At 38.8% G+C, this 26,569-nt stretch overlaps 1 protein-coding gene across 7 annotated transcripts in view; it reads left to right on the plus strand.

The window, feature by feature from the left end:
* Positions 1–1,287: 1,287 nt before the first annotated feature.
* Positions 1,288–26,569, plus strand: part of INPP5F (inositol polyphosphate-5-phosphatase F) — an 84,176-nt gene continuing 58,894 nt past the window's right edge. For 2 of the 7 annotated variants that reach the window (XR_014018989.1, XM_081268077.1), the window contains exons 1-2: positions 1,290–1,656; positions 23,491–23,571. Coding sequence is in view for 5 of the 7 variants with exons in the window: in XM_081268077.1 (XP_081124203.1) it covers positions 1,560–1,656; positions 23,491–23,571 (178 nt within the window). In the remaining 2 variants the exon portion in view is untranslated. Of the gene's footprint in view, positions 1,657–23,490; positions 23,572–26,569 lie in introns of all 7 variants that reach the window. The other 5 variants (XM_081268070.1, XM_081268071.1, XM_081268073.1 and 2 more) reach the window with 4 other exon arrangements.

Genomic DNA, 26,569 nt, shown 5'->3' on the forward strand with positions numbered 1-26,569 from the left:
ATATATGATACACTAAGCACAACCTCCTTAATACTTATGGTTGAGATGTCTGGGCAGCCCACTAGGCACAGTACTTACAGAAAAAGATTCCAGGACATTTTGTTGTTATGGTACTTGTTTTCTGCTATGGAAATTCAACAATGAAATCAGTGTGGAGTGAAATAAGTAGAAATGCAAGTCCTTCCTGCTTTTGGGCCCTCTCATTTTTTGTTTGAGCAGAAGGTGAAAGGTATTACCTCCCTTTTCTTATCATTTTTTTTTTTCCATTTCCTTCCAAGGCATTAGAGAAGGCAAGAGATGGGAGAAAAACTAACTGGTTTATATAACAGGGAGTGTAATAAAAGTTCAATTGCCATCTGAGAACAAGACTGCCCTAAGATTATACAGCTGGACAGACTTGGAGCTGGATTTGGAACTGGGGGCCTTGTTTCCCAAATCCACTCTTTTCAAGGTAACACGGGCCATCTTACCCAGCCAAACTACATGTCTTCCACTTCATTAACTGATTCCCTGAATGAAATATCCTCAAACCTCATGCTTAATTCAGGCACAATGGTCATCTGTACTTTCTCACCATTTAACGCTGTGCTGCGTGTGAACACTGTGTATTTTTGGTTGTTACATCCTTCTCGTTGATGTGCACTTACTGAATGCCTGTTGTTGTCAAACGTCACAAGTTTCTAATAGGAATTGCCTATACTGCCTGTGCTCAGTGGATAGCCAGGCCTGGGATGAAGCCTTTTAGCCAGCACCTTGGGTCACACTTCTGGCTTGCTCTCCTGGCTAGGCTCGGTCTCTGCAGGCACTTGGGCCCTCAGGGACTGTGCCCGAGGAAGAGGGGGGGGACTCAGGGACTCGGACTGGCTCTTTTTGGGTAAAATGGAAGGAATGAATAACTCGCCGCATGGGAAGGTGGGAGAGTGAGTGGGCCTCTGCCCCAAAGGCCGCGCGGAGGAGGGTGGCCAGCCAGTCTAGCCTGACTCAGCCAGGCGCACAGGGTCCGCCCGAGGCCGCCGCAGGCGGGAAGGCGGTACCGCCGAAGGAAGGGCCGGGGGAAGAGCCCGGGAGGTGGAGCCACAGACAAGGGAGGAGGAAAAGCCCAGGGGGAGGTACTGGGAGCAGGAAAAGCAAAGCGAGCCTGCAGTGAGAACGGAAAAGAGAAACGCAGCTGGAAGAGGCAAGGAAGGGGCGGAGTCGGAGAGTCGAGGCGGAGCCAAGGGCGGGGCCTGAGGAGACGTCGGGGGAGGAGCCAGGATAGGGGTGGGGCCGGCGGGTCGGGGGAGGCTCCCGGCGAGGGCGGAGCCGGGGGTGGGGCGGTGCGGGGGAGGAGCCCGGGAAGGGGAGGTGCCGGGGGAGCGACCTCCTCGGCAGCCGCCGCTGCCGCCGCCGCCGCTCGTTTTCCTTGGGCGGTTTGGACACCGGGGGCTCTCCTCGGGCCAGCTACTCGGCTCTGCGGGTCCTCGACCACTCCCTGAGGCGCGGGCTCAGGCGGTCGCGCAGACGAGGACGCCCTGGGCGCCCCCCGCGGGCCGCCGCCTCCCTCGGCGCGCGGGGCCGGCATGGAGCTCTTCCAAGCCAAGGACCACTACATCCTGCAGCAGGGCGAGCGCGCGCTGTGGTGCAGCCGCCGCGACGGCGCCCTCCAGCTCCGACCGGGTGAGGCGCGCGGTGCCGGCTGGGGCGCCCTGGGCCCGGGCGGGAGCGGAGGGGGCGCGGCCCGGCCCCGCGGAGAGCCGCCGCCCGCGGGCGAGCGAGCTGTCAGTTTCCTGGCGCCCGCGGCCCTGCCCTCTGCGGAGGAGAAAGGGCCTGCGACCCTCGCCGCCTGCGCGTCCGGCGCGCCATCGGGTCCCGGGCCGGGGTCCTGCCCGGCGGATAGCTCTGGCAGGCGCTCGGAGGCCCCCGGGCCTCCCCCTGGAGGACTTCTCCCAGCCCTTCGCGAGGTTCTGGGTTCCAGTTCCACTAAGTCCGTGGAACCTTCTGTTGCCGTCCATGTGTTCCTAGTGTCTTATTATTGATAAGTGCGGCTTGGTGATGGTTACCTCATGGGCTCTCGATGTGAGGCACCTGTCTTCAATTGTAGTATTACAGTTTGTATTGAAGAGTTTGGATGTTTAAGAAGTACTGTGGGCCCATGTTTTGGGTGTCCCTTAGAGGAGCCTGGGGCTGCAGCCTTCAGTTTGCTGTAGGGAAGTTTGCGGATGGTAACTGCTGCGCCTGCCCGCAGAGAGCTGACAGTCGGTTCCCTCTGTGAGGGCACAGGCGGCCCCTCCCGCTTGCCAGTCCTTTCTTTATTTTATTTTATTTTATTGTTGGTTGTTCAAAACATTACATAGTTCTTAATATACCGTATTTCATATTTCACAGATTGATTCAAGTGCCAGTCCTTTCTTTTAACCATTCAAGATCTTTTCACGTTAGGAAAAGTGGGAGAATTGAGTTTTCAAAAGAAAGAGCCCAGGGGCTGGGGATGTGGCTCAAGCGGTAGCGCGCTCGCCTGGCATGCGTGCGGCCCGGGTTCGATCCTCAGCACCACATACCAACAAAGATGTTGTGTCCGCCGAGAACTAAAAAATAAATATTAAAAAATTCTCTCTCTCTCTCCTTCCCTCCCTCCCTCCCTCTCTCACTCTCTCTTAAAAAAAAAAAAAAAAAAAAGAGCCCAAGCATTGGACATTTCCTTGTAATTCTTGCATGCATGCATCTAGACAAAGATTTACATGGTATGAATTGAAAAATATAAAAGGTTCAAATGAACTTTTCAGATCAGCTTGTCACCATTTATAAGATAGTTTCCAAAGACAGAACCTTTAGCCTTATTCCCAATCCCCACAACCTCCTTTTCGCGCAGGTGGTGGCATCCTCTTTTTCAGGTGAGGAGCAATGTGCCCAAGAGTTTGTAGAGTTGGGATACTTGGTAACAGGGCAGTTTCCATTCTGTCAGAACACTTCTTGGCAGGCTCTGCTGCTTTCTTATGATGTCCGATTAGTTGCTTTGCTACAGCAACGAACTTTTCTTTTTTCTACACTCTGCCTATATTTTTCTTGCTATTACATTTTATTTCCTCTTCAGAAAGGAGGAGAAACTACTGCATCTTCATAAGGTTCCTGATGATCTTGGGACAGACATTGTAGATAAAATAATTTTGCCCAGTCTTCTGTCATTTTTCTCTTTTTTCCTGATTTGATCATTAACCTGGCTTCCCTCCCCCTCCAAATTTGGGTAAAATTCCAGGTTTTCAAAAAAAGCAAACTTCTTGGAGTCAAAGACCTTGGACCCTTAGAGCTGGTTGGAAGTTGAGATCATCATGAAGTCATTAGACAGGACCGGCTTCTCTGCATCTTAGTTTTCTCAACTATAACCTGGTCCTAAATTTTGGATTAAGTCATGTGGTTTGGGTTGCTCTTTATCCAGAGTCCATATTGAAAGGCAAACTTAAACCTTTTTTTAAACAAATGAAACGGCTAGAGCCTTTGCAGTTAGATAACTTCTTGGAATGTACTGGACTACAGGATAAAATAGTCCAATAACCTATAAGAAGGAAGAGGCCTTTATGTTTCAGAAGTAACCACTGTTTTGATCTTTAGTTGTTCCCAGTGAATAAAGAATCCCCACACTTTACCAAATGGTTTATCTTGCTTAGTACTCAATATCCTTCCTAAATATGGCTATTTAAAGTGGCATTTTAATTTACTACATGGTACATATTGGATTATTTGAAATTCTATTTATTGGACTTGCCTCCCCTATCCTTTATGGCCAGTTTTGCTATTGTTTGTAGGGTCAGCGTTTACAATCTTTGGTTGTTTCCTATTAGTTATTCAATTTAATAGATTACTGACCAAGCCCTTTTCTTTATCACACAGCAGTATGATAAGACCAAAAAAGCTTGTGGACATTGTGATTTTTTTACATGTTGCATTTGAATAGCTGAGACAGGAGTTTTCTTTTTCCTAGAGACATCAGAATAATAAGAATTGATATTTAAGGTTAAAGTGATATTTAGGCTGGAATGTTTGTTTCTCTTAGCCCCTTTTTCTGCCTAGCTGTTTGTGTAATGCAACTCCGAAGCCATCCCCACCTTGTGCTCACCTAAACCTTATGACTGGGGTAGAATTATTGGCCACCTTTATTGTGTTTCCAGGTACTTAGTGTACCTAGTGCACACTTCCATTATAGCCCTTCCTTATTATACCATGTAATAATAGTTTGACCCCCCTCCCCCACCCAGTACTAGGGCTTGCACATGCTAGTCAAGTGCTCTATCACTGAGGTACATCCCCAACCTTTACTTTATTTTGAGAGTCTTGATAAGTTGCCCAGACTGGCCTTGAACTTGTGATCCTCCTGCCTTAGCTTCCCAGGTAATTGTCATAGGCATACGCCATCTCACCTAGTGATAGTTTGTCTCCAGTGGACAGTGTATTCTTCAAGGCAAGGACTGTACTTTACTCATCTTGGTATCTTTAGGCTTTAGAATGTTTAGAACACAGAAGACATTTTTTGTTGAGTTTAGCTGAATAAAACTTAGGTCCAAGTTTTCTCTGAGTTAAATCATTGCCTTAAAAAGAAGATGCTATGTTTTGCTTATTACTAATTTTAGGCTGTTTTGAGTATCTTTTTAATTGGGCTGGAAAATCTCTGTCCAGCTGGATGAGGAAATATGAAGAAAGGAGTACTTCTGTTGTTTTTTTTTTTCCTTGACTGAGGTAACATTGTTTGTTTATTTATTTATTTTTTGGGTGGTGCTCCTATTTTTCTTTTTAATGCTGTTAAAGGTCTTTCAATTTTTTCCTAGCTAAATAACTGAGTATTATTTTTCTGATGTTTCAAATAATTCTAAGGCTAAGGAGTAGTCTACATTTAGGCATAGTACTGCTTTTTGATAGATGCTTATGTCTATTGCAGGGTAATAACCACCAGAGAAAAATATTGAGGTTTTAATTTCTCCCAGGAAAATGACAAAACCCTGTGTACATATTCAGTGGTTTCCTGAGAGTAGAGTTTAATGTCTGAGAATAAGAATTGTAGTTTAAAGACTTAAAAAATGAATATAACACAATCCACTTTTGGGGAATAGTGATATGATCTTATCTCTTTAATCTTAAAATTGCTTCCACTAGCCCTTGTGGCTTTGTCTGATATGGCAGTGTTATATAATTTACTGCTCTGTGTTGCCTTATTCTATTCTGAGACTGAGTGACCATGAAAAGATCTCAAAGCATCTGTCATACACACAACATTCATGAGCATGTGAACTATATATAGAAATGTGATACTCTAAATGATGAAAACCAGTAGACATTCATTCTTTTTGGGGAGGCAGGGGGTTACTAGCTATCAGAATTCACAAAAATAAAAATGTTTTCCTTCTCAAGTTTTGATAATGAAAGTATTTTTTTCTATGTCATATGAAGTTAACTTTGAATAAGAATTTGTAGTTATAGGCCAGACATGATAGCACACACCTTTAATCTCACTCAGGAAGCTGAGGCAGGAGGATCAGGAGTTTCAGGCCCACCTGGGCAACTTAGTGAGACCCTGTCTCAAAATTTAAAAAGAAGGACTGGGTGTGTAGCTCAGTGGCAGATCACTTGCCTAGCATGTATGAGGCTCTGGATTCCATTGCAAAGGGGGGAAAAAAAAGAAATTAAAGAGTAGAAATCCAGCTGGGATTGTGGCTCAGCGGTAGAGCGCTCGCCTAGCACGGGTGGGACCCGAGTTCGATCCTCAGCACCACATAAAAATAAAAAGGCATTATGTTGTGACAATCTACACCTAAAAAAAAAAGTAGAAATCCATATTTATTTCCTGTATTCAGTTTATTTAGAGTTTTGTGTCATTGGTTTTATTTTTTAAAAAGATTTGAATCTTTACCTTTTTAAAACATTGTGTTTGCTAAAAATTGAAAAATTACCATGGCAAAATGTAATAGTACATTTTAATTGAGAAATTAATTATTAAGTACATTTAAATTTTATAAATCATTTTTGTTATTGTTGAATAACCAGTGTCTTTGGTCTTCAGTTCCTTAGAAGACTTAGCAATTTTATATTCCTTACTACTTTTTACTCCATATTTTAAGACTAGCAGTTGAGTTGAATAAGTCTGCTTTTTTTAATGCATGTACTTATTTTATACACACACACACACACACACACACACACACACGGGGGCTATTTTATTCTATATATAGGCTACTATAATGATTATGATAACTAAAGATACATTGCAGCTATTTCCATTAAAACATAAATCCTACAGTCTTGTAATTCAGAAGGTAGAAAAGTTTATAAACCATTTTTGTCAATAATGAGGAAACTCTGGCTTTGAAGCCACATGCTGAGTTAGAAGCCGTGTGTGTGTGTGTGTGTGTGTGTGTGTGTGTGTGTGTGTGTGTGTTAGGATTGATCTAGCCCTTTTTTATTTTGAGACAGTGGCTAATTAAGTTGCCCAGGCTGGCCTGGAACTTGTAATCCTCCTGCCTCAGCCTCCTGAGTAGCTGGGATTATAGGCATGTATCACCATATCTAGCTGTGCATTTTTTAATTTGAAGACAGAAAAAAACTTATCTTTGCAAAATTGTCTCCCCTTTCCCTATGTTTGAGGGTTGACTAAGGGTCTTTCTAGGGTGACTGGTTATTTTTGGAATCAGGTTTTACAGACCAATGAATGTATTTGTAATTTATATTGTCATCCCAGCTAATCTGGATTATTAGCTAATAAAACAGCTTTTATTCGTGGAGTATTTTTCTGAGTCCTTTATATGTATTATTTTAGCCCTATAATAAAACTCAGGAAGAGGGTTTCGTTGTTAGTTTCATTTATAGATGAAGAAACTGAGGGACAGAGAAATAATTTGTTTAGTTTCTCAGAATTAAGAGGGAGGACCAGGCTTCTAACTCACCGAATGGCTTCAAAGCCAGAGTTTCCTCATTATTGACAAAAATAGTTTATAAACTTTTCTACTTTCTGAATTACAAGATTGTAGGATTTATGTTTTAATGGATAATAGCTGAAATGTATCTTTAATTATCATAATCATTATAGTAGCCTATATATAGAATAAAATAGCCCCCAAATGTTAAAGCCAGCACATTGAAGAGTGAGCTATATAGGATGAAAAGGCTGATAATGATGTTTCTCTGATCTTATGCCTGCTCTGCCTCCTTTCTTGCAAAATTAGTTTATATAGTTACAAGGAGTGTTGTTATGTAATAGATCGGCTAGTAGTTTTTCCTGCTCAGGTCAATTTATCAGGTTTCTCTTCTTAAGTTTTTAGAACATCTGCAGTTTGGAAGGACAGAGATATAGGATAGATCTTTGAGCAGAAACATTGATACGTAGTGGATGCAAACTGTTTTCCTCCAGTGATAAGCAACCTGAAGCCTTTCTCAGTCTAGGTTTGCAAGAGTCCAAGATCTAATTTCAGGTACAACCTTTTAGAGCATACAAAGCAGAGATAGGATGAAGGAGAAAAAAATGGTTAAGGCAAGCACCTACCTTCAAGATGGAAGAAACCTTTATAGAATCCCTGGTTCCTAGATACTTGTATTCTGGCCAGGCCCTGCCAAAAACTGGCTTTAGTGGATAGTACCATCAAAACTTTTTAAGGTAGAACCTATAGGTTCCAGAAACCAAGATGCCTTGGCAGTGGGGTCTTTGGAGAGTCTGGCTGCATTGGTGCTGCTCCATGATGCCTAGCAGCATTGTTCCACCTGTGCACCCTACAACAGCCATAATATGGAGAGAGAAAAGGATACTCATCAGTGGGTCTGCAGTACCTGGTTCTCAGCAGATCTTCTGAAAAAGTTGTATTGAATGAAGAAATAATTCTAGTTCCTGATCTACCCTGTATGGTGTGAGTGCAAAGGGCATATTGGGAGCATTACATGGTGACTATAAGAACAAAAGACTAGAACACTGCCTCTTGTGCCACTTTAAAAGAAAAAACCTGCCAATTTCTCATTGTCATTTTATTCAGTTACAGGAGAAATCTACTTCTTTTTTTTTTTACCATACGATTTATTTTTATTTTTTTTAGCCATGCATGACAGCAGAATGTATTTTGACATATAATACATACATGGAATGTACATACATCAATCATAATGTCTATTCTGCTGCTCTTCCTATCCGAGAAATCTACTTCTTAAGCCTTTAAAATTCAATAAATTTTTTCTTTTTGAATGAAAATAAATGGGATTCATAGACATCTTTATTCCACCCACCCCCGCTCCAACACTGACCCTCATGCCAAAAACGATATTTTGGTATTTGTGATTTATGAAGGAATTTGTATATAGGTGCTAGACTATTGGAAAAATCAAACCGGTTCAGCTGTGCTATTGATTCAGTGCATTTTCAGAATCATAGTCTAACCTCATTTTGGCATGGTTTTTATGGGGATTTAAATGTGTTAGATCTTTACAAGCTGTGTTACTGTCTCTGTGTGTCTTTTTGCAAACTGTAATATTTCTGTTCACATGTTTTAAAGCATAACCTTATAAAATATAGACTGACTTGTAAATACAATTCTGAGAGGTAACAGCAATATCACAGAGGCTCTAACAAATAATTACTTGTTAGCTGATCTCAGTCATAATCATTGTGTGTCAACTGGCCATAAATGAGCTGAAAAGAACATTTGAATCAGGATGTTTAACAAGATAGGGGAAATTTTAAAATTATCAATGGTTCTGGCTAATACATTAATAATATATAAATAGTATTTTTAAAGTGAGGATAAACACTGAACAGTATTAGAGTACTCAACCAATACCAGTAGTGTCTCAAATTAGAAACTACATGTTCTGTTTGGATGACTCGTTTTGTGGGTGCTGGAAGACCCCTATGGGAACTGCTTCCATTCACAAAAAATTTTCCACTCAGTATTTCTTTCTGCCTTTCTTTCTTCCTTCTGGGAATTGAACCCAGAGCCCTCTACCACTGAGCCATACCCCCAGCCCTTTTAATTTAGAGACAGAGTCTCACTATGTTGCCAAGGCTGGCCTCAAACTTTAGTTTTTCTGCCTTAAACCCCAAGTCACTGGGAATACAGACATGTGCTACCATGCCTGGCTTGTTCATGCTTTCTTTGGTATTGGTAAGGCTGGTTGAGTGAAATACAGGTAGATTTTGGGTCAATATTCCTTGTGTTTTTTTCTTTCAAGTTATGTCATTTTAATTTCAACTTCTTTCAGATTTTTCCTTACATCTCTTTAAGTTGATAGTGGGATATTTTAAAGGACTTGTAAGTTTTTTTAGCTGGGCATGTATACATCTGCATTCCCAGTGACTCATGAGGCTGAGGCAGCAGGATTGCAAGTTTGAGGCCAGCCTCAGAAGTTTAGTGGGAACCTGTCTCAAAATTAAAATAAATAAATAAATAAATAAACAAATAAAGAGGGCTGCGGAATGTGTCTGAGCAACACAGAATGCCCCGGGTTCAATCCCCAGTACCACCTAAAACAAAAACACAAACAAACAAAGCAACTTACTTTTTTGCTCTTTGAAACAGCTTTTCATTTTCTTTTGAGTTACACTGAAACTTCAAACTTCACAATTTCTGCCATATATTAATATATATAGTTTGAGACAGTTATAACACCTGACTGAAATATTAGGAAATTTTAAACATTCTACAGTACTTTTTTAGTATTTTGTGGGTATAATATTACTGATGTTTTACAGTATCATTAAATGTTGCTTTCATGTCAGATTCTTCTTCCTATTTCCAGCTTAATATATCTCTTCTCTCATAGGGACAGCTGTGGAGGGCAGACCAAAAGGTGTAGCAGAGTAATGGCTTGCTATGTTCTTTCCAGGATTCATTTCTAGCTGTGGTGGCATTTATTTTCCTTTGCACCTTTGAAATATTCCCTTTTCTTTCTCACTCACCCCCACCCTCCATATTGAGTATTGACTCCAGGGGTACTCTTCCATTGAGCTACAGCCTCAGCTCCTTTTTTTTTTTTTTTTTTTTTTTTTTTTAAATTTTGAGTCAGGGTGTTGCTAAATTGCCCAGGCTAGCCTTGAACTTGTGATCCTCCTGCCTCAGCTTCCCAAGTAGTTGGGATTTCAGGCATGTTTCACCACCCCCTGCCGTAAGTCTGAAATTCTGTGAGGTCATTTATTCTTTCATCAAACATTGATTGTAGTAGGCATGTGCCGAAGTGAGAAGATGGATAAGACTGCCATCACCCTAGCAGAGGGTGCAGTCCACTGGAGGAGACACACAGGATTATAGAGAGACAGATGTGGCACACAGCCTTAACAGAGTTCTGTGGGAGATTTGGATTGTTCTGTTTTTGGTTTTTGGTTCTGGGGATTGAACCCAGAGGCCTTTTACCGCTGAGCTACATCCCCAGTCCTTTTTATTTTGAGATAGTCTCTCCAAGTTTCTGAGGTCTTGCTCAACTGCTGAAGCTGATCAGGAACTTGTGATCCTCCTGCTTCAGGTTCTTGAGTCCTTCCTTTTGTTTTACCAGAAATATCACTTTTTTTTTTTTTTTTAAAGATGAGAATGAATAGTACAGTACTTCACTGTACTGGGTAAAATGTAAGATGTAGTATGGATTTTTCCCTTCTTCTCCACTCCTCCAGGACTTTGTGCTCTGGTCCTTGTTGATATGGAAGCAGTTCATTTGAGGTCAAGTAAAGTGGCAAATCTAGACTTGACCTGACCGTGGGTTTGAAGGCAGAACTTTTTGTTGGTGAGGACCTGTGGTGGCAGAATGACTGTACAAGTAATTGTATGGAGGAGAGTAAATGAGTTTTGAACAAAATTTTTAGGATAAGCTATACAATTATTTAAACACCAGCTGGGAGAAAGGTTACACCTACTTCATGATGGAAATGCTAATTTTATGCATTTCTGTTAATAACTTTTTAAAGTGAGAGGGAAAATACCAATACTTAGCTTATCTGTGCTTTTGATTTAGCTCTCAGAATCATGTTTCTGAAAGTGATATTGAAGTAAGTTTTTGGGAGAGCAGAAGGTGAGGTGTAGGTGTATCCTAATATATTGCTATGTTTCTTGAGTGATGTCTTTATGTTGCATTTTTTCCTTTTTTCATTTATACTGGGGGTTGAACCCAGGGACACTCTACTACTGAGCTACACCCTCAGTCCTTTTTATTTTGATTTTGAGATAGGGTCTCACTAAATTGCTGAGGATAGTCTTGAACTTGTGATCCTCTTGCTTCAGCCTCCTGAGCTGCTGGAATTACAGGCAGGCATGTGCCACTGTGCCTGTCTGGGTGATGTATTATGAATTTATTATCAAGGGTTCCTAAGGTAATGAATTTGGAAAGTTGTAATTTAAGCCATACTTCCATTTTTTATTCTTTGAAATGTATATATCTTCTATTCTGGTATTGTGACTATACTGTAAAGTCCGGACCTTTCATAATTTTATACATTTCCTTCAGTCCATACCCATAAAATCCTAATTACATTGTCTAACCTTTCATAAAATTCTTTTCTTAGTTATCTTCTGTTCTTTTTTGAGTTACAGTGGCTGTTTTCTTGAGATTTGACAATTAGGACTTGATGCATCATGTAGAAAGTTATAATAGTTTTGTGTTTGGATATTGTAGAGTTTAAAAAGCAATTTCTAATTTGCTTCAGGATGATCAAAACTTTTGTGGCTCCTCTGCTACACTGTAATTAGGTCCCTATTTTAATATGTAAGTGTAGAAATTACTGAGGAGTTCTTTTCCTAGGTGGTATAGCTCTCTCTCTCTCTCTCTCTCTCTCTTTTTTTTTTTTTTTTTTTTGGTACCTGAGATTGAACCCAGTGTTACTTAACCACTGAGCCATATCCTCAGTCCTTTTTATTTATTTTTTGTTTTGAGACAGGGTTTTTGCTAAGTTGCTGAGACTGGCTTTGAACTTGTGATCCTCCTGCCTCAAGACTCTGAGTCACTGGGATTATAGGCATGCACCACCATGCCTGGCTCCCTCATCTTTTAAGTATTCTTAGAGTTGTTTTTTGAAGTGTATTTCCTTCTGGTAGCTTAGAACAGTTTTTCTGCCAACTTGTATTATGAGATCTTTATGAAGTTTATGATACTTCAACTTTAAACTCTTTCATATAATAAATGCTTCAGTCATCTTTGAATCAGATGGATGGGATAAAACCACTAATGCAGTAGTTTCTCCCAGTGACCTATAATCATTTAAGTCAGTAGTTCTCAATCTGGCTATAAATTAGAGTACATAGGGGAGATGAAAAAAAAAAGTACTTGTGTCAGGCAGGGCCTTACCCTAACCAGTCTTTGAGACATGAAGCCTAGGGCATCAGTATTTTAAAGCTCCTAGATGATAATAAACAGCCCAGATTGACTACCATTGAGGTAGATTTCACACTGGGAAATCACCAGCTGCTGGAACTTCTAAATTGAATTAGTTCTTTTTTAGCTTGCTGCATGCTGGAGAGATAATTACCATTAGAAAGTTCAAGGAAATATGTTTTAAATTTTGATTTTTTTAAGATTGCACCTGAATAAAAACTATTTCTTAACCTGTTTTCCAGATTAATTAAATTCTGAGAATTACAGCATGGATGAACTAACAATTGGAATTTTCAATTTCTCATTCTTTTTTTTTTTAAGAGAGAGAGGATTTTTTAATATTTATTTTTCAGTTTTTGGTGGCACAACATCTTTTATTTTTATGTGGTGCTGAGGATCGAACCCAGCGCTCCGCGCATGCCAGGCAAACACATTACTGCTTGAGCCACATCCCCAGCCCTCAATTTCTCATTCTTAAACTCTTCTTCTCATTTGTTTGACTTTGATATTGGCATTTGTCTTTTCAGAGCAATATCTTTTATCTTTAGCAGGAAATAAAAGTTGAGTCTGATTACTTATGCATACGCTGGCACTGTTTTTTTTTTTTTTTTAAAGACACAGGTGAAACTGTCTATAAATTTTAGCTGTGTAAAACCCAAGCTTGTTCTTGGTTTGAGGGAGTGCCTTCACTCTGGGATCTTGGAATGAATGACTCATGCTCTCTGCAGGCACACAGTAGTACTTAATCACTTGTTTTTTATGTACCAGAAAGAGGAGGGCATATGAAAATAGAAGTTCTGTGCTGCCAAATAGATCTGAAGAGTGGAAATGTTGATCTAATGAGTCAAACAATTAGGCTCATTACAAGTACTTAGGACTTTGAGTGTATGTTGCTTTATTATTTCACTAATCACAATTTGGCATTATTTCTAAAATGCTGTACTTTTGTAATTTGTAAGCAACTCTACTCCTAACTTGATAAACTTAAATTTTAAAACTTACTTTCGAATTTAAAATATTTCCATTTTGAATTTATATGCTATATTAGCATATATCTGCTGAGGGAAAGGTTAGAAAATAGTACCTTTTTTGGAGTAGTTCAGTTACGTGTTTGTTGTTTGTGGAAGGAAGCACACTGGTCACTTCATTCCAAAGCCTTCTGTCCCCTGAGTAGCCATTAATATCATGGACAGTGTGTCAGCTACTAAGTTTAGTTTCTGCATATGCCTAGACTAATATCTACATGTGTCCTCTATTCAGATTCTTCTAATGCCAACTTGTTTTATTTCCTTAGTGAAGAGTAGCAGATTAAAATCATCTATATATTCATGCACACAGACATATTTTGAAGTGTCTGTTATGTGCCAGGCAGTATACCAGAAAGGAAAGTCATGGGTGTTCAGACAATGCACCAAACCTCCCTTCTTGGATTAGTTATAGTGCCCTGTTCAGATCTACCTTTCTTGTGTCTCTTGTGTCATTGATATGAGAAGTTATGTGCACCTACTAGAGATACAAGGTAATTTAAAGTTGCCCAGAATTTTTAGTTGTTTTTTATTGTGAGAAATCACATGCTTATCATTTGTTGTACTTACCAAAAGGCAAATGTTTGTAGGGCTGGGGATATAGCTCAATGTTAGAGCACTTGCCTAGCATGTTCAAAGTCCTCGGTTTGATCCCACCACTGCCCAAAACAAAACAAAACCCCCCAGAAGCCAAAATGAAACTTAAGATGTTAGTCTTACTACAAATTGATGAAGATAAACAATTGGTAGGAGTAATCTATTTTTACTCTTTGCTTTTTTTTTAACCTTTATGTATTTATTTTTATGTGATGCTGAGGCTCGAACCCAGGGCTTTGCATATGCTAGGCAAGCGCTCTACTGCTGAGCCACAATCCCAGTCTTCTTTGCTTATTTTTATTCATTTATTTAGTATACTAACTGTTGAATGAGTGTGCAGTGGTAAACAAAATAGCCATGTAATTAAATAAACGATAAGAGGAATTGAGACTCAATAGTCTCTTACTTGGTTAGTTGAAACTGTTTATATTGTAAGTTGTGTGTGTGTGTGTGTGTGTGTGTGTATGTATGTATGTATGTATGTGAGAAATATTGGGGATTGAACCCAAGGATGCCCTTAAGCTTTTTATTTTTATTATTTTTTTTATTTATTTTTTTTAAATTATTTTATTGTTGGTTGTTCAAAACATTACAAAGTTCTTAATATACCTTATTTCACAGATTGATTCAAGTGGGTTATGAACTCCCATTTTTACCCCGTATACAGATTGCTGTGTCACATCAGTTACATTTCCATTGATTTACAAATTGCCTTTCTAGTGACTGATGTATTCTGCTGTCTATCCCATTCTCCACTAAAGCTTTTTATTTTGAGATAGGGTCTCACCAAGTTGGCCAAGGCTGGCCTTTTTTTTTTTTGTAGGTTTAAATTGTTTATTGGTGATCTCTGGATTTGTTTTTTTGTTTTGTTTTGTTTTTTTTAAGCATCAGAAATTTATTGGTTGCTCAAAACATTACATTGATCTTGACATATCATATATCATATATTTGTTTCAAATTGGGTATGAATTCTTATTATTCCCCTGTGTACAGATTGCAGAATCCACGTTGATTATACAGCCACATTTATACATACTCAAGGCTGGCCTTGAACTTGTGATCTTCCTGCTCAGCTTCCCAGGTTGCTAGGATTACAGGCATGAGCCACCACACTTGGTTAATTTCTAACTTTTATCTTTTCTATTTATTATGCTTTTTCTTTCTCTGCCAGCTTTCCTTATCTTTCATTAGATAGATCAAATTTTGTCAGGTATTTTTCTGTTGCTGATTAAAAGTTACACAATGTCTTCTTTTGTAGTTTCATCAAATTTAGGACCCACTATGTATTTTTCACATATGCAACTGATCATATGTAAATATCCATATCTTTCCCAAGAAAGTTTTCCTCCTTTTAGACTCTGCCTCTTCTAGATTTTCCTTCTCATCCATCTAGGGCTTGGGAGAAGAGAGAAAGCTGGCGGTCATGCTTGATTTGCCATTTGGACCAGAATTGTATCCAAATTCTGGGACCGAGACTGTATGACCAGTTTTAAGCTGCATCAGAACTGCAGCACAGTATTTCATATTCTGAGGAAATAGAGTTCTGGTGTATATCTAGGCGTTATCTAGGCATATTTCCATGAAGTGTTTATCATTCTGAGAAAGCTTCCAAGAATTATGGTCCTACCATAAGGTTTAATAAATAAAAAGCATAATGAAGTTGGTTTGTTTTTTTTTAAATTTCATACCTTTTTTTAAAGCCATATGTAAAACCTTAAAAATCGATTGAACCTTGAGTTTTTAATAGCATACACATATCCCACCCTAATAAATCTGAGAGTTATTAATATTTATTATGTGACAGACATTATACTGAGTATTTCATAAAATTTATTTAATACTCCTGAAAACCCTATAAATTAAATGGACTTCCCATTTACAAAAGAGGAAACTGAAGTTGAGAGGGGTTCGGAGATTTCAGTGGAGCTAGGATTCTTGGCCCAGAACACCAAACACAGTCTGTGTCCATGTCAGATCTGAATATCTTGATTCTGTCTAGCTTTTCCATTCTAGAGTCAGCCCCAGGCCACGCTGCCCATTCTTATTTGTCATCTGATTTGCATGTGCTAGGCAAGTGCTCTACCGCTGAGCCACAAGCCCAGTCCTCTTTGCTTATTTTTATTCATTTATTTAGTTTATTCATTTATTAGTTTTATTCATTTATTTAGTAAACTCTGGATTCAAACCTGCCCTCTCATATCCATCCTGTTCACACTTGTCCTGGTATTCTATCTCAAGTGTAAATCTGACCTTTCTGGAGGAAACAACTCCTGTCCTCTTGAGTTGGTCAGTTTAATTCTTCAGCCTCATTCTCATGGCTCTCTACAATATGATGCCTGGTTCAGCAGGAGTCAGGAGTACCAAAGTGTTGAATTCCCCTTGCATTCATGAGTATTTGAGTGCCTGTTGTGTGTCAAGCAGTCTGTTGAAGGCCAACAACAACATCTCTTTTGATCCACAGGGTGAAGGTTATGTCCCTGAGCTAGCATAGTGGTATTAGGGGTGGAGAGAATATTCATCAGATATTGATGAGATACAATCAGTAGGACTTGGTGAGCAAGAAAGGCATTTTGAGGTGGGAGTGGTAGCCCATGCCAGTAATCCCAGATTTCAGAGGCTGAGGCAGAACGATTGCAAGTTTGAGGCCAGCCTCAAGAATTTAGTGAAACTCTCAGCAACATAGTGAGAATCTGTCTCAAAATACAAAGGGAATAAGAATGTAGCTCAATGGTATAATGCCCCTGGGTTCAATCTCCAGTACTAAAAAAAGTCATTTTGGGTATCTCCTAGGTTCTGGCATAGGCAGCTGGAATGATGATGGTGAGCCGAAAGCCCCATGCAAATATGAGAGTATAACAGCAGAGAATATTTGGTGGGAAAACTGATGGTGTTAGAAATGTGTTAGGAAGAGTAATCCTGGACTGAGAGTGAGAAATTTTGTTCTGATGATAACAAACTCAGTAGTGTTGGGTGGTCATTGTATCTCTACCAGCCTCAATGTCCCTTATCTGAAATAGACTGGATGAGTTTAACTTTTCCTACTTTAAATAGTAAACTTCCAGCCTGGTTACATACAAATTATCTGACTTCAGTTTGCTTCTTTCTGTGTCATACAATGAAAACCCATCCATTTTGGAGGCTACTGTGTACCATGAACTGGTAACATAAAGCTGAACATAGAACAGGTCTCAGTGAGTTCCCTGTTCTTGATGAGTTTCTGTTCAGTCGAATGAATAATTAGGAACACTAAAAACAAAAACAAAAAACCCAAACAACCACAAAAAACAACAATGAAGATGCTGAGATGGAAATTTGTACTGGGTTCAGGGGAGCCAACAAGAGAGTCAGGTCAGCCCTACTGGGTGGGTGGAGAGGGGAATGTGACCAGGAAGACCAATGACCCTTGTTCTGAGGCTGGAATGAAGAGCAGGCAGAAGTGGGTGAGGAGCATCATTCCATAAGATGCTAGAGTGGAGGAGAGTGGGCAGCTGTAGCCTAACAGGGTTTGACAAGCCTTGCCAATGAATTTGGACTTTATTCTCAAGGTTGTGGGAGGAGAATACCATTGGATTAGTGAAGAGAAAGCAAGGAACGAGAGACGGGGTAAGCGAGAAATGGAAGATGGAGACCAGGTAGAGATACACACAAGAGTTTATTTGTCAGCTCTGCCTGGTCTCTGTCTTTCATTTCTTGCTTACCCGTAGAGCTCCTTGCTTTCCCTTCAATTAGCAATGTTCATATTTATCCTTTTTTAATATCTAATATATTTATTTCACATATTAATAGACTAGTCTTGAGAGCAAAAACTTATTTGAAAAAATGGCATTGGAGTACAATTTCCATTTATTACATCCTTTTAAATAAAGCAGTTCACCAGGAAGATATGATAATCCTGAATCTCTGCATACTTGACAGCTAGTCTCAAAAGATATAAAGTAAAAATCAAGAAGGAAAAAATAAAAAAAGTATGAATTTTTAAAAAATAAGACCTCTCAAAAATAATAGGTTAAGCAGTCAGAAAAATTAGCGAGTACATAGAAGAATTGAACAAAATAATTTACAAGGTTAATATAATGAACCCTCACTCAAAATTGTGTGTTCAGCTGTTTGAGGTCCAGAGTAGGAAATACTTTTTAATGTCATGATCTGGTGAATACATACATGTATGTAAACAAAAGTTTCATGAATGATATGACTTCTTATGTTATGCAGCTTTTCTGTTTTCTATTCTGTTGGTATTAATGCTTATTTCAGTACACAAAATTGACTTCACGACCCTTTTCTTTTCTTTTTTTTTTTTTTTGTAGCACTGGGGATTGAATCCCAGGGCCTTATTCATGCTAGTCAAGAGCTCTACCACTGAGGTATACCCCCAGCCCTTTTTATTTTGAGACGGTCTCACTAAGGTGCCCACACTGGTCTTGAACTTGTTATCCTCTTCCCTCAATCTCCTGAGTAGCTGGTATTACAGGTGTGTGCCACCATGACTGACTTAATGACACATTAATGACTTAATAACACATTCTTGAAAACAGCTTAAAAATACATGTATATAAGCACACATTAAATATTTACAAACTGACTTTCCAACTTCCCTCTTACCAAGCCTCCAGGGTCCTGTCACCATTCTGTCCTTACCCTTGATAAAACAAAGATGACTTTGACTCCTAATTTTACTGAGTCAAGGCCATCTGATATGTTCATCTGCTTCTCTTCTCTATTTCTATATTTAGTCTATCTTCCAGACTTAGGAGAAAAAAAAAGAACATCTTTCCTCTATTTCAAGGTTAGATTTTACACCTGTACTTTTAATTTCATCATCTCTGCCTGCTTTCTTTCTTTCTTTTTCTTTTTTTTTTCTTTTTTTGTAGTACCAGGGATTGAACCCAAGGATGCTTAACCACTGAGCAACATCCCCAGAACTTTTTTGTTTTGTTTTTTTGAGGCAGGGTCTTGCGAAATTGCCGAGGCTTAAAATTACATTAAGCAGACAATTATAACTCAAGGTAACATAAAAAAAATTTAAAAAAAATTGCTGAGGCTGGCTTCCACCACAGCTGGGCCTCCTCAGCGGCTGGCTTACAGGCATGTGCCACCATGCCTCTGCTTTCTTTTCCTCCTTCAGTGTCTCCCCTCATTTTATATCTAGACATTTTTCCTTGACCATTCCATCATGAACTCAGTCTTAGTGGGTTTCAATGGTTTTTATTCTGGATCCCAGACATCATCAGTGATTTATTTTTAATCATTAGACTACAGCATGGATGTTTACTTTTTAAAATTAAAATCTTATGTTTTTGAATGGTTGATGTTTTTACATGGTTCAAAATGCCAAAGATGCAAAAAGGCCATTGAATTAGGAGATTCTCACCTTTATTTTCCTTCAGCTGCTGTAGACCCTGTCCTTTCTGCCCTGCTTCCTCTTGTTCTTCTTGCCTGTGTCTTCACCCACTCAGGAGACAATGCATGTTTCAGAGTCATCTTTAAGATATTTGCTCTCTTCCTGACCTTCCCATAGCTTCCTTTGAGGAGTTTTATGTTAATCTCCTCTTCGGCATTCTTCACCCACTGACAACCCATTTCCCAAACTCATTTTTTGTGACCTTTCATGTCCTTGCAAGCCCAGATTTTGCAATAATAACCCAGCTATTTTTCCCTGCTTCCAGTCTTTACTTCTTTTCAAGTATCATTTCATGAAACTTTGTTTCTGGTACATAGGTATGGATGTGTATGTGTTTACTAGGTCATGATATACAAAGTATTTCATATGATGGACCTCAAACAGTTGAAAACTCTGACTTTCAGGTGAGGATCATTATGCCATCTGAGATATAATCCCTGCTTGTAATCTTGTTTTATTTATGTCACTATCTGCTTGCCAGAAAGTTCAGATTCATTACCATAATTGGCCTCAGTTTATAGTCTTATGAAATCAAGTCTCTACTGTGTCTGCTGGTCTTCTGTTATCTAGATCGTTCATTCTTTTATTTTTCTATCATCTTTGCCTGATACAGTGTTTGGTTCCTGGTAAGTATTTGGTATGTGTTCTCCTAATGATGGGACAAATTTCAGAAAAAATCCTATACTTTTCTCTGCATTATTATTCTTGCTGCTTTCCTTATTATGCCTGAAGATCTATTTCTGTGTGACTTTTCCCCACTACTTTGGCTCTAACTTTTTATTCCTCCTTCCTATTCCTAGAGCTCTTATAACTGTTGAAGATCAGAGTGGCACCATTAGGAGATCTTGAGTTCTTTCCTTAGCACGAGTATCTGTGTTGACAGACATTGAGACGTGGCCTGTCTGATACAGGGGTTCTGGCTCACTATTGGAGTTAAAAGTTAAATATTTAAAAAATAACGGATAAAAGCAGTAAGTTCTGGGATATAGCTCAGTGGTGGAGTGTTGTTCAGCATGTGTGAGGCCCTGAGTTCAATCCCCAGCACTTGCATACACACACTGCCATGCATACACATGAGAAAAATAGATACTTGATATCAATTAACAAATACCTCTTTAAGCCTAAAAATAATGAAAATGGTAGATTTCCATAAAAAATTAAAATGGAACATATTTGCAAACATGTCAAGGATTTGAAGTCTTTTTTCCTTTACATAATTTTATTATCATAATTTTATTACATAGTAAGAAAACCAAACAAGGTGATTTTAGAGTTGCTTTATTCAGAGACTCCATGATATTTTCAAGGGGTTAGATTTGTTTTATTTCTCCCCTCTGACCTCAGCATATTGGCCACAAGATGGTTTTAGTGACTCCATTATTCTCCTTTTCTTTGCCCAAATCTTACTAATTTTGTCAATTTTTATTAATCTTTTTGGATAAATGTCTTTTTTCATTTATAGCTCTTTGTTTTCCCTTTTAAGCTTAAAGAGACTGCCTACATTCTTTGGCTCATAGTTTCTTCCTCTGTCATTCATATCAGCAGCATATCATCTTCATATCTTTTTCTGACTCTCATGTTTGCTTCTGGCTTTTTATATCTTTTTCTCCTGAAGTCCTGAATATACAAAGAACTTTTGAGTCAAAAGAAATATAAAGAAAAATTATTAGAAGATATGGACAAGGGAATCATAGTAGAAGAAAAAAACATAAGCAATCTTATAGTTAAATATTTAATCTTACCAGCAACAGAAAGAAAATGAACATCATTTTAAGTGGTGGATTCCACCAAATTAGCAAAATTTAAAAGTTTTGACCAGAGTACTTTAAAACAAGCATTTTTATATGCTTTTTGAAGATACAACTTGGTATAACATTTGTAGAAAGCAATTAGGTAATATTTGAGAACTTTACATTTTTTTAAAATGTTTTGACCTACTAATTTCATTCCTAGTAATCTGTCCTAAAGCTGTTAATTAGGGGGCTGGGGATGTGGCTCAAGCGGTAGCGCGCTCGCCTGGCATGCGTGCGGCCCGGGTTCGATCCTCAGCACCACATACCAACAAAGATGTTGTGTCCCCCGAGAACTAAAAAATAAATATTAAAAATTCTCTCTCTCCTCTCTCTCTCTCTCTTTAAAAAAAAATTCTCTCTCTCTCTCTCCTCTCTCTTTAAATAAAATAAAATAACATAAAATAAAATATTTTAAATTAAAAAAAAAAAAAGCTGTTAATTAGGGAGGAAAATAACATATCTGCGTAAAATTAATTATTTAACATAGTGTTTCTGTAACAGGGGTAAAACTTGCAATCACTTAAATGCCTAAGATTGAGGTAATACTTTCTTAAGAGTAAAGTTATGACACCATGAAATTCCAATTTGAAGACTATTTCAAAGAACTGAGAAAATACTGTATTTGTGAAATAATACTTATAACATTATAATACTGTGTTCATAGTATTGTGGGTTGGCATACAAACCATGTGATCCGAAATATAGCAAAATAAATTTCTCTGAGTGGTGTGGAGAGGAGTGGAATGATAATTTCTGTAATGTTACTTAAAATGTCTTGAAGTTTCTGAGTGTGGCACTGTAGCAGGTTGGTTTGGAACACAGCCCTGACTCAGGAAGACCTTGCTTTTGTAGAGTGCCCCCATCCTTTGTTTGACTTTACCCTGTTAGTTTTGAAAGTATATATTTCCTCATATGTGAAGTGGGACTCCTCATACCTAACTCATAAAGTTTATGGATTGAACATGAAAATATATATGTAACAACTTTAAAAAATCAATTCTTTAACCAAAAAAACAAAACAAAACAAAACAAAAAACAGTGAAGTTGTGGGGCTGTGGCTGTGGCTCAGTGGTGGTGCACTTGCCTGGCATGTGTGAGGCACTGGGTTTGATTCTCAACACTGCATATAAATAGATAAAAATAGGGGTCTATCAACAACTAAAAAAAAAAAATTTAAAAAACCCACTGAAGTCAACTTTTTTGCCTCTTATTGAATGTAACAATAAAGACATTCAAGATACAGTAGTCAAAGTTCAAACAAATTCGGAGACTAAATTAGCTTTTAAATGTATGATTGTTGGGCTGGGGATGTGGCTCAAGCGGTAGCGCGCTCGCCTGGCATGCGTGCGGCCCGGGTTCGATCCTCAGCACCACATACCAACAAAGATGTTGTGTCCGCCGAGAACTAAAAAATAAATATTAAAAACTCTCTCTCTCTCTCTCTCTCCTCTCTCACTCTCTCTAAAAAAAAAAAAAGATTTCAAAAAAAAAAATAAATGTATGATTGTCTTGTGAATTACAGATCAAGTATTAGTTTTGCTAAAATAAAACTAAAATTTATTTGGTAAAATAAATGGTAATAAATGAAGTGCAATTTTAACTTTCTACAAAGAGAAATATTGTTTTCTTGCTAATATTTTCCAGCTGTTGAGCTAACTACCACAGATGTAACATTTCTCACCATGTACATAACAGCCTTTTGCAACATGGGTTCCCGTCATCCTTAGGCATCCTTTGTGTGTAATGAATTTGCTTCTCTCCTGTGCATGTAGAATGGTACCAGTTACATGATATTGCATTCTCATATGAGAGAAATGAGAACACAGTCACCTAAATCATTGAGATCTGTTTTCTGGTTCAGATGAAGAACCCTGATGGAGATACCCAGCACATGGGAGCACTCAATAAGTGTTTATGCTTTAGAAGTTGTATAAAAGAGCAGTGACTTTCTTTGCTTGGTGTAAGCACCTTTGGAGAAAGTTTTTAGCAGAGTAGAATTCAGTAAGTAGACAGTGCTATGGTGGTTTTCCAGGCCTTATCTTTGGAACTGGGACTGGATCTGTGTTATAGGACTGAGCAGTTCCTTGTGTTTGCCCTCTTGTAGCAGCCTCTTTCCTCCACTGTAGGGCGCCAAGATACTGCATTCCATCTGGGTAGTATTTTTCAAGTCAATTCTCCCATTGTAACTCTCCTAGTATCAGAAGCCTTATTCAGGCCTCAGATTTAATGCTTTGTACAAATTGCTTTATGATAATGAATTCAGTGCTGGATGTTTATAACTGCTTTTTTGGGAACATCGATCCTTTTTAAATATACTGTTAAATATATTGTTTATTTTTCTGGTGATATGTTCTCATGACTGCTTCTTATTTTATTTTAGCTACTGATCTACTTCTTGCCTGGAATCCCATTTGTTTGGGATTGGTAGAAGGTGTTATTGGGAAAATTCAACTTCATTCAGGTATGTTTCTATAATCTTAAACTTGCAAATTTAATGTGGCATTCTGTGACATTTTCCTTTTTGAGGTTACATGAGTAGATTTTGAGTGTTCAACGTGGGTATTTCTATGTAAGTTTAATGAAATAAAAATAAAGCCTTAAAGAAAAGGAGATAGAGAAATGGAGGCTTTCATTCTTTTGGTTTAAAAAAAAAAAACTCATAGAATACCTACTAAGTCTCAGGGATTATGGTAGTTGGTGTGACATAATGAACAAACTGACCCTTCACTACCCTCATGGAGCTAAATTTAGGAAAGACATAAATCACTGAAATAAATATATAATAGAGAATTGTAATGGGTTCTGTGCGGGAAAGATGTAGCAAGTACATTGACTTCAAGGGAGAAAATAGTAGGAATAAATCTGGAGAAGTAGGGAGGCAGCAGCCTGTGATTAGCTGCTTTGGGTCAGCTGCCTATTCCTGATACAGTCATCTCTAGCCAGGGGAGAGAATGGGTCTCTCAGTACGCAGTGTGGTCTTTTTAGGGAAACTTTAGGCCATTCACCAGGGCTTCACCTGGAAAGGCAGGAACCTGTTTCTTGGGTTCAGAGGGAATTTTGTTTGTGAGAAAATATAAGTGTTAATAGAGGATAGGAAAGGCAGCAGAATACAACAGACACTAGTATGGCAGTATGTAAAAACGTGGATGTGTAACCAATGTGATTCTGCAATCTGTATACGGGGTAAAAATGGGAGTTCGTAACCCACTTGAATCAAATGTATGAAATATGATATGTCAAGAGCTATGTAATGTTTTGAACAACTAATAAAAAAATTAAAAAATAAATAAATAAAAGAGAAAATATAAGTGTCATAGGTGGGTGTATAAAAAAGGCTAAATGAAATATTTTAAGCAATATATTCAAATATCTATTTTAACTTTGGTATCAACTTTAATATGTGCTGTGAACTATAGGAGGCTTTGCCATTATTGCTGTGTAATAGAGGTACTACGTATCTCTGTAACGTACCTTATTTATTTATTTGGGTACCAGGGATTGAACTCGGGGGCATTTAACCATTGAGCCGTATCCCCAGCCCTTTTTTTTTTTTTATATTTTATTTAGAGACACTGAGTTGCTTAGTGCTTTGCTAAGTTGCTGAGGCTGGCTTTGAAATCATGATCCTCCTGCCTCAGCCTCCTGAATAGCTGGGATTATAGGTGTGCGACATTGAACCTGGCTTTTATTCTTTTAAAGTAAAATTATTATGTATTTGGAAGCTAGGTTTATTTTTGTTAATTAGAAAGCACATATATTTCCAGGGACAGTCTAATTTTTCTTTGCCAAATTCTTTGATTGTGATTTAAGATTTGGTTTTTTTATTAAATATTTTATAAATGCTGTAAAATACTGTTAAAATGGGCAAAGGTGCGACTTACACAGTCAAGGGGGAGAAATAAAGAATGTCCACGTATTTCTGTCCTTTCAATGATTTATTCACTCAAATCACTCAATACAATAGGCTCTTAATCAAGAAAATGACTATCCTTAATGCTAGGCACTGCAATAGACATAATCAATCCACAGCAAATAATTCTAGATTAATTCTAAACACTGCAAGCACTCTTAATCATGACAGGCTCATGATGGACATTCCCTCTGCATGCTAATCTCAAGTGCCAGATCTAATGTCTCAAGCCTTAGGCTCTAAGTCCAGCAGATGCAGACTCACTCAGACCACAGTGATCAGGTAAGGGACCATGGCAGTTTTCTCCTGGGGTAGAGCTGACAGCTGGTTGAAGAGTGGGTTGTAGGGAGAAGTTGCATTTCTCACCAGGGTCAAGATGTGGCTGTAGAGTTTGAGAGCAGTGAGGAAGATGCAGAGGATCAGGCAAACGATGAGAAGAGTTGGGATGTCAGTCCAGGTCCTCATCAGGCTCTCCAGCAGGGGGGCATCAGTGTTGGCTGACTGAATGTCTCTTCATTTGCTCCATCATTTATACTAAACCACCTTTTCAATCCCTATCAGCTGCCACAGGATTTCTTGGTGAAGTAATTTGCCCTGTGGTTAAGCATCTGGTCTAGGGGTCCCCACCCTGATTTTCTTGCCTTTTCTCCTTATCAGGGCAAGGGCAACATGACAGAGACTTCACTCTGAGCTTGTCAGGGAGGGGATAAGTGACTTGTTTATGTCAGGACTATGCATGATGATCATATTGGAGGGCTCCGTAGGCGTGCCTGGTGAGACTGCAGGTTTCAAAGTGGAGTTTTAAAATGGAGTTGCTTAGGCTAAGGCCTAAGGTCATCTTTACAAATACACATGTATATATACCATACAAAGTAAGAAATGAAGCATGACTAGTGTCTTTGGAGCCTTCTCTGTGTCTTTCTTAGGTGTGTTCTTTTCTTGAAGAAAACCTACTATCTTTTGTGTGTGTGTGTGTGTGTGTGTGTGTGTGTGTGGGGTCCTGGGGATTAAACCCAGAAGTGGGGGTTCTATCATTAAGCTACATCCTGAACACCTTTTATTTTTTGTTTTGGGACAAGAGCTCACTAAATTTCTGAGGCTGGTCTCAGACTTGTGATCCTCCTGCTTTAGCCTCCTGAGTAGCTAGAATTATAGGTGTACACTACCATTCTGGCAAGAGCCCACTATCTTGAATTTTGTTCTTATTCCTTTGATTTTCACTATTGCTTTTATTATATGTTAAGTCTTAAAAACTATGTTGCTGGGGCTGGGGAGTGGCTCAAGCGGTAGCGCGCTCGCCTAGCATGCGTGCGGCCCGGGTTCTCAGTACCACATACAAACAAAGATGTTGTGTCCACCGAGAACTAAAAAGTAAATATTAAAAATTCTCTCTCTCTCTCTCTCTCAAAAAAATATGTTGCTAACTTTTGTATTTTGGAGATTTTATATAAAGGACATTAAGCTATTCATGTTCTTCACCTCTCACCTTACCCCCTGCCATTGTTGTACTGGGGACGTTGTTAGGCAAGTGTTCTACCACTGAGTTACA

The sequence above is a fragment of the Spermophilus citellus genome, assembly GCF_964194105.1.
Source record: "Spermophilus citellus genome assembly, chromosome: 15".
NCBI classification, from domain to species: Eukaryota; Metazoa; Chordata; class Mammalia; order Rodentia; family Sciuridae; genus Spermophilus; species Spermophilus citellus.